The sequence below is a fragment of the Mustela nigripes genome, chromosome 2, assembly GCF_022355385.1.
Source record: "Mustela nigripes isolate SB6536 chromosome 2, MUSNIG.SB6536, whole genome shotgun sequence".
Lineage (NCBI taxonomy): Eukaryota > Metazoa > Chordata > Mammalia > Carnivora > Mustelidae > Mustela > Mustela nigripes.
In genome coordinates, this window is record NC_081558.1 from 152,859,537 (window position 1) to 152,878,372 (window position 18,836).

Genomic DNA, 18,836 nt, shown 5'->3' on the forward strand with positions numbered 1-18,836 from the left:
TATTTCAGTGGAGAATTATATTGTTATTACCACTAGGTTCTAAGGAAACTTTTATTTATCATCAGTGGTTATCAATGAAATCAGACTTAATAGCTTTTTTAGAATATTTTTAGATCCACAGTACTATACTATCAAGATATTCCTAAACAACCAATCAGGAGATAAAGCAGCACCTAGATCCTGAGGTCCTAGACCTTCCTGTCATCCTAGCACTTAAGGATGCTGAGCAAGTACCTGGATTCAGCACCGGAATAGCATCATAGCAACAGGGTACACTTTGTTCTTCTTTCTAATTTGACCTATACATTGTACTTGATCCCAGTTTTTTGTTTGCTTGTTTTACCAAGTCAACAATTGGCAGAACACAACACATAACCTCTGAAATATCCAAAAGACCAAATATGGCACACATATGTCAAAATAAATTACTTTTTCAGTATTATTTCCTACAGTTATATTGGCCTCCCTGGCCTCCCACCCCATACATTCCATTTTCTAGACCAGTGATTTTCAACCCCGGCTGTAAAGCAGAATCATCTGGGGAGCATTTAAAAATACCCATACTGGGCCCCATTCCCAGAGATTCTGTTTCAGCTGGTCTGGGAGAGCCAGACTAGGCATCATGTTTTGTTGGGTTTTTTTTTAGATTTTATTTATTTATTTGACAGACAGAGATCACAAGTAGGCAGAGAGGCAGGCAGAGAGAGAGAGGAAGGGAAGCAGACTCCCCGGCAAGCAGAGCTCCCAATGCGGGGCTCGATCCCAGAACCCTGGGATCATGACCTGAGCCAAAGGCAGAGGCTTTAACTCACCGAGCCACCCAGGCACCCCAGCATCATGTTATTTTAAAAGCTCTTTAGGTGACTCCAATACACAGAAAAGTCTCTGACCACTGTTTCAGACAAATTTGGTGGGTCGCTATTACGTGTCCTGCCAATGCACATTATCATTTCGCCTGTTTCCTTTGCCTGAAACACCTGAGGGGGCCCTAAAGATTTGAGCAAGGGAGTGTTATGAGGCACCCTGCAGGGCAATAGTTCTGGGTTTTGAATCCCAGTTCCACCATTTCCTAGACTGTGACCCTGGAAAATCCTCAGTTTCCTCATATACAAAAGTGACTGACAGCACCTTCCTCACAGATTTGAAGTACGGATTAAATGAGATAATTCAGGTAAAGTGTTCTGCTTTCATGGCTGGAATCCTAAGAGTACCGTTAAATACTGGCATTGATAATAAGACCCTGTATTAGGAAAGTGACTCTTAAGAACAATAAGAGAAATGAACTGAAGTATTGAAGATGGAGGCACTGAAAGAAGTATTAGGAACCAAAGTAACCAAACCTAAAGTAAGGAAGATAGGGCAGGATGAATGAAATTTATTACAGAAACAAAATTAAAAGAATCTGGTAATATGTTGGAAATGGAGTAACAGAGTAGGAAAATTTTAAGTAGTAATTCGGGTTTTTTCTTTTTTTATAATATTTTTTATTTGTAAACTACAAATAATGTATAATTTATCAATTAACCATTTTTAAGTACACAGTTCAGTAGTATTAAATACAATCATAATGCTGTACAATCACCACCACCCATCTCCATAACTCTTTTCATCCTGTAAAAGTGAAACACTATACCCATTAAACAATGACATATTTAATATTATTAAATAATAACATATAGCTATTTGCTTTGAGCCAGTGTAGCTAGGAAGAGAATACTGCTACTGTGAAAAATGGGCTAACACCCGAAAAAGGAAGAGGTTTGTAAGAAATGAGGCATTCACTTTTAGATGTTTGTGTCTCTGAGGAAATAGAAAAGGCCATAAGGATGTCGGGCAGGTAGCTGAACAAAAGAAAGTGAAGCTCAAAGAAGGCAGCTGTTCAGCTTATCTCTAAATTCTAAAATCATCCTTCCTGACCATTTTGTTCTCTCCTCTACAGACCTCTACTTCCCCACTTACAATGAATCTCCTACTCAGTCTTTGGATTTGTTATGTTACTAAAGTCAGAGGTCTCAAACTAGCAGCCTCTGTCACATTGTTTGACCCAAAAAACATTTTGAAAATTTTCTGAATTAGTTGTCAACATTGGAAAACTGATAAATTTCACATAAATTTCCATTCTTAGCTTGAAAACTGGAAATATCTAAGGAAAAAAGTGAGACCACGTTCCCACACGAAACAGTAACCTGAAGCTGAAGAGAGCAGTTGAGTTTTAAACACGGAAGGAGACTGGATGGTCTCTGCAAACTTTTGGAAGTATGACCTTATAGCACCAACTTCTGCTTCTTCTTTTTAGACTCAGAGTCCATCAGTCAACTCCTAGCCTCACCCACCTCCCTACCCATCCAGACCCCCAAAGGCAAGTTGGTTTTGTTTTTGAACCATGTTTTCTCATCATACAAAAATTTAGACAGGCACAGGCACAGAATTGGAGAAACAAAGGTGAAATGAATGCTTTCTCTGCACTGTTTATCCTTGTCAGCCTCATCTCCAGGCACACTGCTATTCTCTCAATTCCATGAGCCACGCATGGTTTCTCCATCACCAGGCCTGAAAGAAACAGCACATGCTGTTCTTTATGCCCACAAAGCTAAGCTCAAACTCCCTTCTAATCAACCTTCACATATAAAATGACATTTCTCAGGGAGACCTTCCCAGATTCTCCTTAGTAGCTTAAAATGTTCCCCTTTCACACAGAACTCTTCCCCTTTCTTCCTTGAAGTGAGTAGATTTGTACTTTCTTCGTGTCTCTCTCTTGTTCACCACTTCGCAACACCCAGCCAAGCTAATCAAGCACTTTCATAAAACTTTCCCTAAGTCTCCTAAACACGTGTTCATCCAATATGCCCACTCCGCCAGCTTCCGCCCTCCCCCCACACCCAGTTCACTTCCTTCACTACTGCTTCCAGAGTAGAAAAAGACAGGCTACTGAAAACCCTCACCTTAAACTTCAAATGGCTTTAAGCAGGAGGTGACAGGCTCAAATTCGCTATTTTAAAAGATTATGCTGACTACAGGATGTGAAATAAAGGAAAAAGGAGTAGATGCGGGAGTCCAGTTAGATGATTTCAGTATACCACTATTCCAGTTCTAGAAGAACTTGGATCCTATAGGACTAACTGTGATTTTTTCAGTTACCATGTTTCATGGTATTTTTCACACCTTCACACACAAAGCAGCATATCACCACAAAACCTGTGGACCAGATGCCCTCCAAGAATTCGGTTCAGTAATGTTCTCTCCTTCCCACTGACAGACCCCGAGCCCCTAAATTCCCTCGGAATGTGCCAGGTGAGTCCTGGGGCCACACTCGGCACATCCAAGCCCGTCCTACCCGAGGTCGCACACTGGCCGCTCCGGGGTCAATGGTTCTTTGGAGGACCAAATCAAGAGACCAGCTAAGGGGAGGCGGGTAGCTAAAGAGAAAGAGGGGGAAAGACAGGAAAATCCTGAAATGCGACGGGGACTGAGGAATCGAGAACAAGGAACAGGTAACAAGGTTTACCAAAACGAATCCTCGAACACTCCCACTAGAGCTGCCCTCAGCGCCTCAACTACCGGCTTAAACGAGCCACGCCACTTGTGCGACAAAGAAAACGCCTGAATCCTGCGACCGGCTTTGGAACCCCCTCACCACTTTTTTAACCACGCCGGCCAATCAGCACAGTGAGGCCTTCAATCAAGACAGTCACGCCCTGACTAGCCAATGAAGTTGAAGGTTTTCCCTTCCATACCGAGCTCTGGTTGGCCTACCATCCCGGAACAGGCGTTAACTCCAGGCAGTAGCAAGATGGCGTCCCTGGATCGGGTGAAAGTACTGGTATTGGGAGACTCAGGTGAGCGATTTAATCCACCTTTAGGGCTCCTGATACTTTTTGAGTTATCCGATAACCCTCTTCCTTCACTATTTTTCCGCTCCCGCAACAATCTGGCTCCGGCCACTGCTGAAAGCCCTCTCAAGGTCTAAAAACTACACTTCCCAGAGGACTTCTCTGTACTTGAGGAAGGTGGCGTTGCGCGCGGGGGTTGGGGAGGGGGGGATGCGCGCGGAGGCCCGGCCTTTCTCCGCCTTCGCAGCTTTCCAAGTCGGTCTCCCTGGCGACCACAGTCTAGCTAGCTTGTATTCTCAGTTCCTTTGTTTTAAAAGATATGCGGACATTGAGTATTGTATCAGGCGCTGTGACGTTGGGGCCCTGCCTTCAAGAGATTTTGATCACTAAGGAATTCAAACGTGCACTAAGAATGATACTGTTCAAAATGCTTTACATATATCAATTCTTTTAACCTGATAGCAGCCCTATTAACCCCGTTTTACAGATGAAAAAGTGAAGAGGAGAGAGGTAAATGACAGAACCTGCCCACGCACTCAAAACACTGAGCCATATTATGAAATGAAATATTGGGTGGTAGTCCTATTTTACTCTCAACTGGGTTTCTTGATTTTTTTGTTCTCTGTAATCCTAACTGAAAACCTATTATGTGCTAGGTTGTAAGGAAGAGCAATTAAGATAAAGACATATTATGAAACAGCTGGGATTAAATGCTGAGCTCAGTTTAATCCTAGTGTTAAAACTCTTCTTTTGACACCTTGCACTTTTGAGAACTAAAATTGAAGTCTGTATTTCCTCCTCCTGCCTGTTTACCTTTTTTTTTTTTTTTTAACCATAACTTACACTTTTGTGCTCTTTAAGAACTTGGAATAAATGCTAACCTTGCATTTCATAGATGTGATTTTCTGGAGTTGACCTGTGAATGTGTTCTGTGAGCAGAGACATTGTACCAGAGGCTTGAAGGTGGAGAGAATATACCCCAAACAGCTTGAAAACTAGCCTTACAGACTGCGTACAATTGTGGAGAGGAGGAGATTAAGAACATTTCCACATTGCCTGAAGATTATTTGCATTGCAAAATATTTTATAGATAGCATTATTTAATATTCCGTTAAGAAAGTTGCATTATGAAATTCTATGAATATAATCCAATTTGTCAACTCCAGTTCTTTAGCTTGAAGTGGTGCTGAAATTGTTTTAAGGAAGTCACTTAGTTTTATATAAATGAATAAAGTAATGATGATCTAAAGGACTTGGCAAGAGTATCAGCAAGTAAAATTCGAGACTGGAATCCAGCGCTAACATGGTTCCTGATACCTGAAGTGGTGTTCTTTCTCACTTTTAATTCGCTTTTCTATTACATCTAACAAGCCCTTGATGTTACATATTATTGGAACTAGTCGACTTTTTCTTTTTCACAAAATTACTTAAGTACCTGCTACACAGCAGGCACTATAGTAAGTGCTGAGGCTGTGGAATCAATGCATTACATAACAAGGTTGAATTGGCTGCTGCATTAAATGTGGAAAAGTGATCAGGCAATTAGTAAGCTTTTCTTTTTCCTTATAGTTTAGCTGTAAAATGGAAGATAGTCATGCCCACTTGATTGATCTTGTCACACATTCATGGATGTTAGGTATGTGTGCTGTCAGTTATTACCTTTTTATCAGTTCCCTTTTAACATTAATTTACTGACAGGTAAGGATATACTTTTTACACTTCATCTGCCTTTGTATTTAAACTTCAAAGTTGGCTTTTGAATAAAGGCTTATTTCCCCTGTGAAATTTTGAGGAGTTCATAAATATATAAAAGGATGACTTGAGGGGCACCTGGGTGGCTCTGCCTTCAACTCAGGTCATGGTCTGAGGGTCCTGGGATTGAGCCCCGCATTGGGCTCTCTGCTCAGCAGGGAGCCTGCTTCCCCCTCTCTGTCTGCCTTTATGCCTACTTGTGATCTCTCTCTCTGTGTCAAATAAGTAAATAAAATCTTAAAAAAAAAAATGACTTGAAATTTAGAGACGTGTTTTGTATCCCCTAGAAATATTTGATGATTTAGTAAGGAATCCTGAAAGTCTCACTAATACACACATATTTTTTCCCCTTTTTGTTCTTTCAGAGACAGGGGATGAGCTTAGCACATTACCAACAACTATATTTGAAGCTGGTATTTATTTAATTATTTAGGACCTTTTTCCCCCATGCAAATCAAGTGCATTCTTTTGATCTAATTTGGTTGTTTGGTGAAGACAGAATTAGTACCTCCCAAAATTCTTAAAGAAATTAATAGTTAGCCAATTTTCCTGGCACTTCCATTGTTCTTACTCTTGACAGTCTATCCAGTGTCAGTCAATTCTTACCATTCACAGCAGTTAATTCGTGGAGAACCATACAGTGTTATTGCATAGATCCATTTACTGACACGGTTATGCTTAACTGAAAGTTCAAGGCTTGCATCAGACTGATAACTAAGTTCTTAGATACATGCCTCCATCATAAACACCCTATATACAAACACGGAAATCAACAGTGTGTCCTAAGGTCACAGATATTAGATGCAGTGCAGTAGATACAAAGAGCCAAATTTGAATACTCAGAAATCTTAAATGTCGGTATTGAAAAATATAAAAAGAATTAAAAGGAAACCTGGGAAAATACTGGATTCAATTACATGGGACAGCTAATATAGAAAGAAGTTATGTAAATTGATAACACCAAAAGCCATTAGATAAATGGGCAGAGAACATCAACAGATAATTCATAAGAGAAGAAATATAACTGATTAACAAAAGTAGTTGTAATGTAGATCTTTAACAGAAGGTAAAGAAATTCAGACTAAAGCAAGATGTCACTTTTTTGTCAAATTAACACAGTTGAGAAAGCAACTACATACACACTGTTGAGGTGCAACAGGACACGCAGGCTTATATGTATGGCTGGTAACAGAGTAACCAGATGAAAGTTGTTAACATATATCAAGAAGTTGAAATATTCATTTCCTTTTACATACTAATTTTGCTTCTGGTAAGGTATACTAAGGAAATAATTTGAATTTGAAATGAAAATTGAAACAGTCCTCTCAGCATAACAAAAAATGTGAAATACCCTAAATATCTAATAATGAGAGGGAATGGTTATATAAATTGTTGTCTACTCTCTGAACTACTGTGGAGACATTAAAAATGTTTATGAAGATTCTGTAATAACATGGAAAATTTTGGCTACTAAATAAATACTAATTAAGGCCCTGTTCTGAATACTGGAGATAAAAATGATGAGTAAAACCCAGTCCCAACCCTCAAAGAACTTAAAGACAGTGGATAAAACCTTAAACAAAGAAGTGTAATAATGTGTTTTCAGTGCTTTGTAGGAAAATGTACAGGGTACAGTGGAGACCCAGAGGATGGTGGATGGTGTTCTTAGTTCTATCTCTGTGGAATTCAGAAGGACTTTATAACTAGAAAGATGCTGAGTCTTGAAAGATTAATTCACCAGGCCAATGAGGAGGGGGAAGTGAAGGGGGAGGGTGGGGAGGATATTCCAGATAGATCCAGCTATTCAAGCAAAGGCATAAATTGTATTGTTTTTAAGTACACCATGTGTGTATTCATAGTAACAATGTGCTTTTGGCGAAACCCTGCTTGTGGTATTAAATAAACTTACATGTTCCTCATGGGGCTCTTCAGGCAATTTTTTCTTTTTTAAAAAAATTCTTTCCAGATTGTCTCTAAATACAACTTTTTATAATAAACATAACTTGTAGGTTCATACACAGTAATGCACACAAAGAGATTGTCTAAATTTTTGATACAACTAGTATTGCATAAAGAATCACCAACTATGCTTGTTATCATGGCACCCCAAGATGCTGTTAATTCATTGAGTGACTCTACATACAGGTATACAGAAGAACTCATTCTCTTCCGTATTCACACAGATGTCCTAATGCTATATCTGGCATTAATAACTACATTAATGGGATCTACAAGAAAATAGGGTACCACCTTAGAGGAGGGACTGGAGTGTTTCTCTTTTTCCAAACAGTTAAGTCTGAGCCCAGTTGTTGGCTGCCTTTTAAAAATCAGTATATGAGAAAACTAGAGTGTCCATAGAATTGTGAAATGGTGAATCCCTGTCACTGACTGTATTCAAGCATAATTTGAGAGAACCACTGTCTTTAATTCTCTTCCTTTTATCATTAAAGCTTATTAAATGGTTGGTACAGTGTAACCATCCTTTAAACAACCATACTTTCTTTATATATCATTTTTACTGACATATGTTCAGACTTACTTTTGTCATAGTAAATATTTCAGCATATCTCTTGTATGACTAGAGTTCTTTTATCTTTTACAGGTGTTGGGAAATCTTCACTGGTTCATCTTCTGTGTCAGAATCAAGTACTGGGAAATCCGTCATGGACTGTGGGCTGCTCAGTAGATGTCAGAGTATGTGTTTCTGATATTTCAGTTTTTCTGTAGTTGTATTAAAGATACGTCCTTCAAACTACATGATCAAATTACAGTACTGTAGTCAAAATTAATAATAATGGCTGGGCTTTATTAACTATCTTCTCTGTTCTAGATACTATGCCAGGTGCTTTACATGTCTTTTCTAACTTAATCTTTTTAAACTGTGAGGTATAGCTGCAGAAACTGAGGCATAGAGAAATAAAGTACCTCAATCAAGTTGACTCAATGCAAAAAAAGCAAAATCAAGATTTGATCTTAAGTAGTCTTAATCCAGTCCACAGCCAGTATAGACCTGGGTATACACCCTGAATGGACCTGATCTTGTCTAAATAGTGTTAATCCAGAGAGTTCAGTTTTCACTGCTGTGCTATATATCTAGAGTTCACTTAACACACTCCCTAAATAATTCTATCTAATTCTTTGGCATTAAGACAAACAACTTTTGGCTAGAAATATATGTAAAGGCAAAAGCTTCTGGAGCCTCAGGTTTAGGTCTTCTGTTCCACTTCACATTTGGGAAACTCAGGTGCAGTGTCCACCAAATTAACCATCTTTGCAGATACTGTTGGTCTTTGCTAATCCCAGCTAGTCCTTTTCCAATGTCTCTTCTGCTATCATAATCTCTCCATTGAGTTAAGAAATAAATAGGGAAGGAATGATAATTAGCTCGATTGACAATTAGTTTCTTTTAGTTCTTTGAAGCTCTTCCACAGATTGTGACTTACATTGCTGCTGATTGGAAATCTTTTGTCAGCCTAGTTATTCCTTTTGAAGGTAATTTCTTCTATTTGCTTTTAAAAGATTTTTTTGGATGTTCTGTGGTTTTACTAATATATGTCTAGATATGGGTTTGTTTTTAGTCATCCTATCAGAAGGTTGTGCCTCTCAACAACTGTCTTCATTTTTCAGAATTTTTAGCCATTATCTATTGTCTTCCCTCATTCCCTTTATCCCCTCCTTTTGCACTTCTATTAGATTTCTGTCTTTTATATCTTAATTGTACTTCCATGTTTTCTGTTATTTATCTTTTGTGTATTCTGGATCATGTGCTCATATTTGCCTTCCAGTTAATTAAGAATCTCTTCAACTATGTCTAATCTGCTTTTTAATATATGCACTAAGTTTTCATCTTTGTAATTGTAATTTTTTATTTCTAGATACTCCTTTTGGTTCTTTTTCAAATGTCAAGATTTTTTTACAATATCCTGATCTTCTAGATATTCTAACGTGCTGTGTATGCCAACCATGTTTCTTGAAAAATGTTTCTCTTTGTATGGTTTATAATTCTTTGAAGATGATCACTTCTTCAGCAGAATTTTTTTTCCCTCTTTTCTGTAGAAGTTCTGTGTGCTGTGTTGTGGAAGTATGGTACTTTTTCATTTCTTTTGGTTACAGAGCCCTAGGAATTTCAGTGGTACTTGAAATTTCAAAGCCAGGAGTTTCCATTCCATCTAGATAATGTATATTCTCCAAATACTTGATTGGAGTACTGGCCTGTGGTTTCCATTTTTTGTGGACCCTTTATCCTGTACCAACCCTAACTAGGGTCCCTGACAGAAAGTTTTTCCTGCTTTCCTGAGCCAGTGAATGGTTTTCCCTACTCTCTTTCACTGCCTGGGCCAGATTTCTTGATGGGAACTATCATCTGGTCTTTCTCACTCACCTATGTATAGTCTTGCCTTAAAAGCCAGAAAACAGATCTCTATTCCTGGATGGGCACTAAAACTCCAGGGACTGGCCCCTGAAGCTATCTCTAAATCTAGGTCAGTTCCTACTTCTCACTCTGTTTTTAAGTTCTTTTCTAGCATCTGAGTATTTTCCTTTCTTTTTCTTGAGCTTGTCCTCTTTATTTTTAAAAAACATTTTTATGGCATTTCTATGAATTTGAAGTCAGAATGTCTGTGAATGTCTTTGTCATTTCAGCCTGCCATGTCCCCAAATTCTTAGCAGTAGAAGAAAACAAATACTAGATAATAAATGCAGTTGGCAACTTGTCAATAGCAAGTTCTGGACAAAATTTCCTTATGGACTTTCCTAAATCCCTTTCTGTGAGAGAGCACAACATTGAAAAGAAGAGAGAAATGAAAAGACATTTCTCCAAAGAATATATACAAATGGCCAACAGACACTTGAAACATCACTCAGCCTCAGAGGAATCGAAATCAGCACCACTATGAGATACCACCTCACACCAGTCAGAATGGCTAAAATTAACAACTCAGGAAACAACAGATGTTGGTAAGGCCTTGCATAAAAGAGGGAACCTTCGTACAGTGTTACTGTGAATGCAAACTGGTGCAACCATTCTGGAAATCAGTATGAAGGCTCCTCAAAGAGTTAAAAATAGGGGCACCTGGGTGGCTCAGTGGTTAGGACTCTGCCTTCAGTTCAGGTCATGGTCTCAGGGTCCTGGGATCAAGTTCCACATCGGGCTCTCTGCTCAGCGGGGTGTCTGCTTCCCCCTCTCTCTCTGCCTTTCTCTCTGTCTACTTGTGATCAATCTCTCTCTCTCTCTCTCTCTCTCTCTCTGTTAAATAAATAAATAAAATATTTTTTTAAAAAAATAGAGCAACCCTACAACCCAGCAATTGCACTACTAGGTATTTATCCAAAGGATACAAACATAGTGATTTGAAGGGGCACATGCACCCCAATGTTTATCACAACGATGTTCACAATACCCAAAATATGGGTATTGTCCATCAACACATGAACAGATGAAAATGTGTTTTATATATATATACGTGTATGTGTATATGTGTGTGTATTTATGTGTATATGTATATATGTGTGTGTATATATATGTGTGTGTGTGTGTGTATACATGCACACACACACACACACACACAATGGAATATACTCAGTCATCCAAAAGAATGAAATCTTGCCATTTGCAATGACATAAAAGGAACTAGAGAGTATCTGTCATGTTAAGTGAAAAAAGTTGAAGAAAGACATATGATTTCACTCATACATGGAATTTAAGAAACAAAATAGATAAACATAGGGGAAAGGAAGGAAAAATAAAATAAGATGAAGAGAGAGGGAGGCAATCCATAAGAGACTCTTAACTTTAGAAACAAACTGAGGGTTGCTGGAAGGAAGGTGAGTGAGAAGGTGTAATTGGGTTATAGGCATTAGGGAGGGCACTTGATATTATGAACACTGGGTGTTATATGCAATTGATGAGTCACTAAATTCTACTCTGGTAATTGATAAAACAATATATGTTAACTAAATTGAATGTAAATAAAGGATTTTTAAAAAAAGAAATTCAGAGTTAAACTCCCACTTCCTGGGGCAGTTCCCATATTGCCTTTTGCTTCCTCAAGAGTGACCTTAGACTAATCAGTTTAATTCTCTGAGCCTTAGTATATCTTCTGCAAAATAGGGGTAAATTATATCTGCTTTAGCTAGCCTATAGGTTTGTAGGTGATGTTATACTGTGACTGATTTTACCAGAATGAGTATGGCACTCACAGACTCCTGTAAAGCCAGCTGGCCTGAATTGCATTATTGTCAAAGAATGGGGCATATGGAGGTGAAAGTTACCTTGCTTTTGTTAACTTTTCACTATATCTTGGGCTTGTTGGTCTCTGTCCTCTATCTTTGAAAAGAATGCATTTCTTGAATGACAACATGAATAAAAGGCATTTTTAAATGATAATCTTAAGGAAAGTTGCCATAGACATGTAAATTGTTTTAACTATTGCTATAATAAAGTGAACAGTTCTTTCCTCTAGCAAAAATGATTAAATCTGATAAAACCATTACGTAAATAGCTTGGAAGTACACTTTCTTCTGTAGCAGCTTTAAATTGCAGTTACAGCTTCTGTGTTATTGAAACCTGAGAGAAGATATCTCCAGAATCCTTGTAGATCCATGAATACACTCTCTTCAAAACTCTTAGGAACAATTGCCCCATTTAGCTCATTTCACATCTAAGAGCCAACTAAAAATAGAGCTGATAAAGGTGATAATGTAATTGTTTAATTTGAAGTACTGGGTGAACTAATGAGCTTAATGTATATACTCAGTAATTACTACCATTTTGGATTTAGTATGTAGTGGAGAGGTGTTCATACTGAATTGAAGAGGAAAAAGAAAAGTTTTATTTTGCAGTATTCCTTAACAAAATTACTCTTCTAATTTTGTTGCCCCAAGTCTAATGGGACTAATATAAATGCATGGCTACTCTTAATTATAAAAATAAGACTTACAGAAACTAATCTTTTCACAAATTATAAATAAGGAAATTGACTTGTCATTTCTAGTTCACTTTAATGGGATTTTAACTTTCTAATTTACACATTGCATACAATCAATACTTATTGACTTTCTCTTTGGGCAGCATAGTAATGTGCAAGCACTGAGGAGAAATTAAAAAAAAAAGATAAGAATGTGAAGTAAGGTCTAGTAGCTGGGATAAGGTTTATATATATGAATGATTTTAGAAATAATAATACAAATGATAGCTAATATTTCGTAGTGCTTACTTTGGCTAGACACCCATTTTACATACTAGTTTATGTAATTCCCACAACAACCTTCAAGGGAGGTACTAATATTGCCCCTATTTGATACAGTGGTGGTACGGACAGAGGCATTAAATGTCTTGCTCAAGGTCACATCGCTAGTAAGTGATGGGGTTGGGATTCAAACTCAGTCAGTCTGGTTAAAGAGCCTGTGCTCTTGGGCACTGCTCTGTACTGCCTCTTGTTCCAGAGTGGTATTAACAAAAAAGTATTCCACTGCTATTACATACAATAAGCACTAAAGTAATGTAGCAATTTAAATTTAAATTAACTGAAATGAAAAATTTAGCTCCTCCGTTGAGCTAACCACATTTGAACTGCCCAACATCACATGTTGCCAGTGGCTACTATACTGGACATTTCTATCATTACAGAAGGTCCTGAGATAGCACTGATAGAGAATATAAGTGTTACAGCAGCTCAAGAGAAAAAGTGATGTGCATATAAAGAATGGAAAATTATAGGGACACCTGGGTGGCTCAGTGGTTTAGGCTTCTGCCTTTGGCTCAGGTCATGGTATCAGGGTCCTGGGATCAAGTCCCACATCGGGCTGTCTGCTCAGCGGGGAGCCTGCTTCCTTCTCTCACTCTGCCTGCTTGCTTGTGATTTCTCTCTCTCTGTCAAATAAATATATAAAATCTTTTTTTAAAAAAAGAATGGAAAATTATATTAGGTGTTAATGACTGAATGGACTATTCCTCAAGAACAGGGATATATATATTATAGGTAAAGAAGAAGGAAATGATAATAAATTTAGTTCTGGACATGATGAAGGGAAAGATCTATGAGCTATCCAACTGAAACTGTCCAGAAGGCATTCAGAGATGAGCTAGGGAAGCTCAAGAGAGAATTATGAGTTGAATCATCTGCATGGTAATAATCCCAGACCTTGAGAGTTGATACGTTTTTCCAGAAAGCAAATTTAGAAGGAGAAGAGCTGAAGGAAAACCTTGGGGTATAATTGGAGAGTTGTAGATGGGAAGAGGGGTCAGAGAAAGATTGGTCAAAGAGGTAAGAGGTGATGAAATACCAGAAGAGCAAAGGGAGATGAGAATTTTATGAAGGAAGGATTGAGTTTTGATAATGAAATGCTATAGACATATGAGGAGTTAGAGAGAAAAAAGAATTGGTAGTAATGAAGTCATTGCTGACCTTTGAAAATGTGTTGGAATAGAAGTAGCAGAAACCAAATGATGTGAATAGGCAGTGAGGAAATAGGTTTAAATCAATTTTGCACAAAGTAGAGGTTAAATAAAGGAGTGAATGGGTACAGAATACAAGAGAAAAGTAACTTTTAAAAAAATAGGGGACATGAGTTTGGCTAAAAGCAAAATAAACTTAATGGAAAGGAAGAGGCAATCAGCAGTAACCGTTATATCATTCATTCATTCATTTAGTACATATATTGCCTACCTGCTAGGCAGCAAATTAGATGAGTTCAATTCCTACTCCTCTAGTACACTCTCCTAGTTGCTCTTTTTTATTCTTGTTTCTTTTCTACCAACTCTCTCCTAAGACCTCCTGCCTTCCTGCAGGCATACATACTAAAACTATACTGTTAGAGAGCATCTACAGCATCCAGTGTTCTTTCTGGATGTGTATCATTTTCTTTACTAAATTTCTTTCTGCTTTTTATTTACTTATTTTGGGAAGGGGTACAGTATACTTTATTGATGTCACGTGACCCTTCTTTAAGGGGTCTGGGATGGAAACTGTAAAGAGGTCAGGAGATTCTCCATGTGTTGGAGGATGAGGTAGGGCAAGGACTCCTCATCAGCTGAGGGCCTCTCTCTTCCTGTTGCTGTCACTGGGTCTGGTGGTCCAGGGAGCTCTTATTCCTTAGAGGCCATATGGACCATAAGATCCACCACCCCACTGCTATAGCCAAATTCATTGTCATACCAGGAAATGAGCTTGCCAAAGTGGTCATAGAGGGCAATGCCAGCTCCAACAGTGATACATAGTATGAAAGGTGTTAAGGATCACTCTTAAGGTGTTGGCCCTTTAAGTAATTGGAAGGATGAAGTTGCCTTTTACTAGGAGAAAAACAGGCTTAAGGGGGAAGATCCGGAAATTATTTTCAGGTATGTTAACTTTGAGATGCCTATTAGACATCCAAATTCTTGTCTGGTGGATATGGTAGCCTGAAGTTCAAGGGACTAGTCCCGTCAGGATATAAATTTGGAATTCATCAACATAATGATCACATTTAAAATCATAAGATTAGATGACATTGTCAAGAGAGTCGGTAATAAAAGAGAAGAGAAGAGATCCAAGAACTCAACCTTGGATTACAATTAGAGGTCAGAGAGGTAAAGACAACCCAGTGGAGACTGAAAAGGGTTAGGCTGTGAAATGGGAAGAAAACCAGGAGAGTGTGATAACAAGGAAGCTAAGTGAAAAAAGTACTGCAAGGCATAGGAGTGGTTAGTTGTATCAGATGGGAGAGTAAGATGAAAACTGCTCATTGATCACTAGATTTAGTAACATGGAAGCCATTGGTGACCTCCATAAGGAATGTTTCAGTGGATAATTGGGGCACAAGTGTGATAAGATTGAGTTCAAAAGAGAATGTAAGGGAAAGAATTTGAGACTGTTGAGAAGAGACAACTCTCTAGAGGGCTTTTGCTGTAAAAAGGAATAGAGAAGTACTATATTAGCTGGAAGAGGACATGAGGTCAAGAGAAGGTTATTTTAAGATGGGAAAAAATATGTTCGTATATTGGTGGAAGTCCTTCAACAGAGTAGGAAAACTTTGATGATAAAAAGGAGAATTGATAAAACTACACTTTTGATAAGAAAAAAGGTGATGGGATCTCATGCATAAGAAGAGGGTTTGGCCATGGGGACACAGTTTATCTGTAATGGCTGAAGGGAAAGCAGATTATATGGGCACAGATGCAGGGAGGTGGATAGATACATGAAGAGCAGGTTGTAGAAATTCTCTTCTGATTGCTTCTGTCTCAGAAAGCAAGGTTCTTAGTCATTCTTAAGGATGAGGAAGAGATATGGGAAATTTGAAAAAAAAGAAAATATGAAATCATTATGTAGGAGAGGACAAGAGGAAATGGACTATGAAACTGATTAAAGGGCAGTTCCAAAGGGAGACTTGAATTTAAAATGAATCTAGTTAGCTTAAATACATATTTTTCTCAGTTTCTCATCCAGCTAGCTGGTTTACAGACCTGGAATTGGGGAAAAGGTGGATATAGTCAAGGTTGGAATTTTGTCAGTTGAATACAGTGTGACAGAAGGGCAAAGGAGTGATTAAAATGATGAATCATAGCATTTATACTTAGGAAGGAAGTGAGGATTTGGAAGTGGAAGGGGAGCTGTAAATAGTGGTAGGATTAATATAGAGAGCTGGAGTATTAGAGGGAGGAAGCTTGAAAGACAGGAGACTATCAGAGTCAAAGGTAGTATGGGAATGATATGAAAGAGTCATGCAGATATGGCATGTCCAGTGCTCTAAACTAGAATGAGGGTGCTACCAGTGTTCCTAGAGGCCAAAATAATTATTTTGATGGATTGATTTGTTAGGTTCATGACTACAAAGAAGGAACCCCAGAAGAGAAGACCTACTATATAGAATTATGGGATGTTGGCGGCTCTGTGGGCAGTGCCAGCAGTGTGAAAAGCACCAGAGCAGTGTTCTACAACTCTGTAAATGGTAAAGCATTTTTTATTTCTACCACATATTAATGGCTTAGAAGTATAGTCTCATATAGAATGCTGTGGGACACTAGCCACATCTTATTTTAAGAAGGCTCTAATATACACACAACTCTTAATTTAAATCTGCATATCACATTTGAATTTGTGTTTCTAGATTCTAACCATGTTATTCAGAACATTAAATATTTTCTTTATCTAGGTGTTTGTATTGATATTATTGTCATAAACTAAATAAAACTTTGTTTTGGGTACTTGACATTTCTCCAGTCAGTGGAGTACATCCAATAGAAGGAACCATTAGGAGTCCTATCGTCTAAGCCAGATGTCACAGAGATAGAGGGATTTCTTTCATCTGCCCCTTACAAAGAATCCTATGTAATTATAAAGCGCTGCCTAAGAGTGTTATTAAGGGTGCAGATAATCAGGTACCTGGAGCAGACTTCCAGATGAAGGTGTGTAATAGAGGACATAATTGGGATTCATAGAGTTCCAGGGACTATACCACCGATACCTGTTATTTGCCTATAGAGGGTTTTTTTTTGTCTTCTGCCCCTTGTTGAGTTCATTTTTTAAATGCCTTTTTTTTTAACTGTGTAATGTAATTTCATCTTGTCTCTGATTGATGTCCAAGATTTGGCACCTCACCCTTTTTCCTTCTGGTAGATGCTTAGCTCTTAATTGCACCCCATTTACACTATGCTTAGATCACACTCAGTGTCAGATAAACATTGCAGTTACTGAGTGCCGTCTTCATTCCTTGTATTCCTCTTTCAATATCATAAGGTGTTGTGGATAATACAAAATGAAGCAGAGAAGGTACTTGGCATTGGATATATAGTATAAAATACAGTATGAGTTATATTAGTTCAGACCTGTGCCCCATTTAGCTCAGAATTCTACCTGAATGTGTCACAATCTGCTTGAAGAAACAAAACATTCATAAGTGGAACAAAACACAGTTATAAGATGGTGACACTAATATATGACATTGTCATGCAAGAAAGTACATGATAAATAGCATATATTAATAGAATGTATTTAAATGAGAAAAATAGTAAGACTGGTATAGTGTTCGGTGACTTCTTAGAGAATAGGAAAGAAAGAAATGAAGCCTGGTTTAGATCTAGAATCAAGTGATAAACTTGGATTCTATCAGTCAAATGACTTGTCAAAGCTGTTATCAATCCAATCTGACAGAGAAGTTTGTACATGTAACACTTTTGCTATTTAGATCTTTTTGAGAAAGAGTTCAGATAAAAATTATAAATAAATAATAAACTTAGCACTGAAGGTTCTTTACTCCATCTACCATCTTTAGTTTGCTAAGAAATGGAGCATAAGGATCACACCATTCAAATGTGCAGACTTTATTCTTAGCAGTAACTTTCTTCTCTTAATACCCTGCCTTCCTTCCTCCCACTGTGATGAGAAAGGCTGGCAATCCCTAAAGGAAACCTGTGAAGTGTCTCTACCTCTTTCTAAGGTCAGAACATACTCTGATCAACCATCTTTCCTTTGGGCCCCACTATGGCCCTTCTAGCCCATGGTCTACAAAGCAAAAACTCTCAGCCCAAATGAAAGTGGGAAAATAAGGGAAAAGGGTGCTCAGATGCCCTTAGAAGCTCAAAAGCCTTAAATAGAGATCCTCAAAAAATAAACTCCTCCCTATCCAGCCACTAGCTCATCTAGGCCTTTGTAATCCTTTAATCTCCCACCCAAAATTCTCACCCATAGTTTTTTTATATTTATGTTTGGGAAGTAGAGGAGAGGAGAAAACATCTACCACTCTTTGGCCTTAAAGTGACTTATTCTGCTTTCACCCAATCTTTTACTGTCAGATTACATGAATTCAAATTCTGGCTACCTCACTTACCATGTGACTTCAGGCAAGTGACTCAATCTCACTGAGCCTTAGTTTCCACATACGTAAAAATGAAGATGCTAATTCTTTCTCATAAAACTGTTCTGAAAAGCAAATTAGATAACAAATGTAAGGCATAATGTATAGCACCTAAGTGCTGAATAGATGTTAGCTGTATTCTTGAATGGTAGCTCTTTATTCCTTTTTTTAAATCTGTCCTGTATCTTGTATCCTTATTGCCTAAGAGAAGCCCTTACTGTGGAAAGTAGAGGGAGTACAGTTGACTGTAGGGCAAGTAGCAGATCTCTATTTCTCTGTCCCAGATGCCAGGGAGGATACAGATTTATCTGAGCTAGCTAGACAAGACAGCTGTAACTTGCACAAGCACCCTATTTGCACAAATGTCTCTAAAAACCAGAGGAGCCAACTCTTATGCCCTTCTTTTTTGAAATGACATATCTCACA

At 38.1% G+C, this 18,836-nt stretch overlaps 2 protein-coding genes across 3 annotated transcripts in view; one reads left to right on the plus strand and one right to left on the minus strand.

Annotated features, from left to right (window-relative positions):
• Positions 1-3,641, minus strand: part of GTF2E1 (general transcription factor IIE subunit 1) — a 37,036-nt gene extending 33,395 nt beyond the window's left edge. Inside the window, exon 1 of one of the 2 annotated variants that reach the window (XM_059391864.1) lies at positions 3,506-3,641. The gene's annotated coding sequence lies outside the window, so the exon portion shown is untranslated. The other variant, XM_059391865.1, reaches the window with a different exon arrangement.
• A 111-nt stretch (positions 3,642-3,752) lies between these two features.
• Positions 3,753-18,836, plus strand: part of RABL3 (RAB, member of RAS oncogene family like 3) — a 30,378-nt gene continuing 15,294 nt past the window's right edge. The window contains exons 1-3 of the mRNA XM_059391866.1: positions 3,753-3,836; positions 8,185-8,276; positions 16,376-16,505. Coding sequence (XP_059247849.1) covers positions 3,791-3,836; positions 8,185-8,276; positions 16,376-16,505 — 268 coding nt within the window. The 5' untranslated portion in view covers positions 3,753-3,790. The remainder of the gene's footprint in view (positions 3,837-8,184; positions 8,277-16,375; positions 16,506-18,836) is intronic.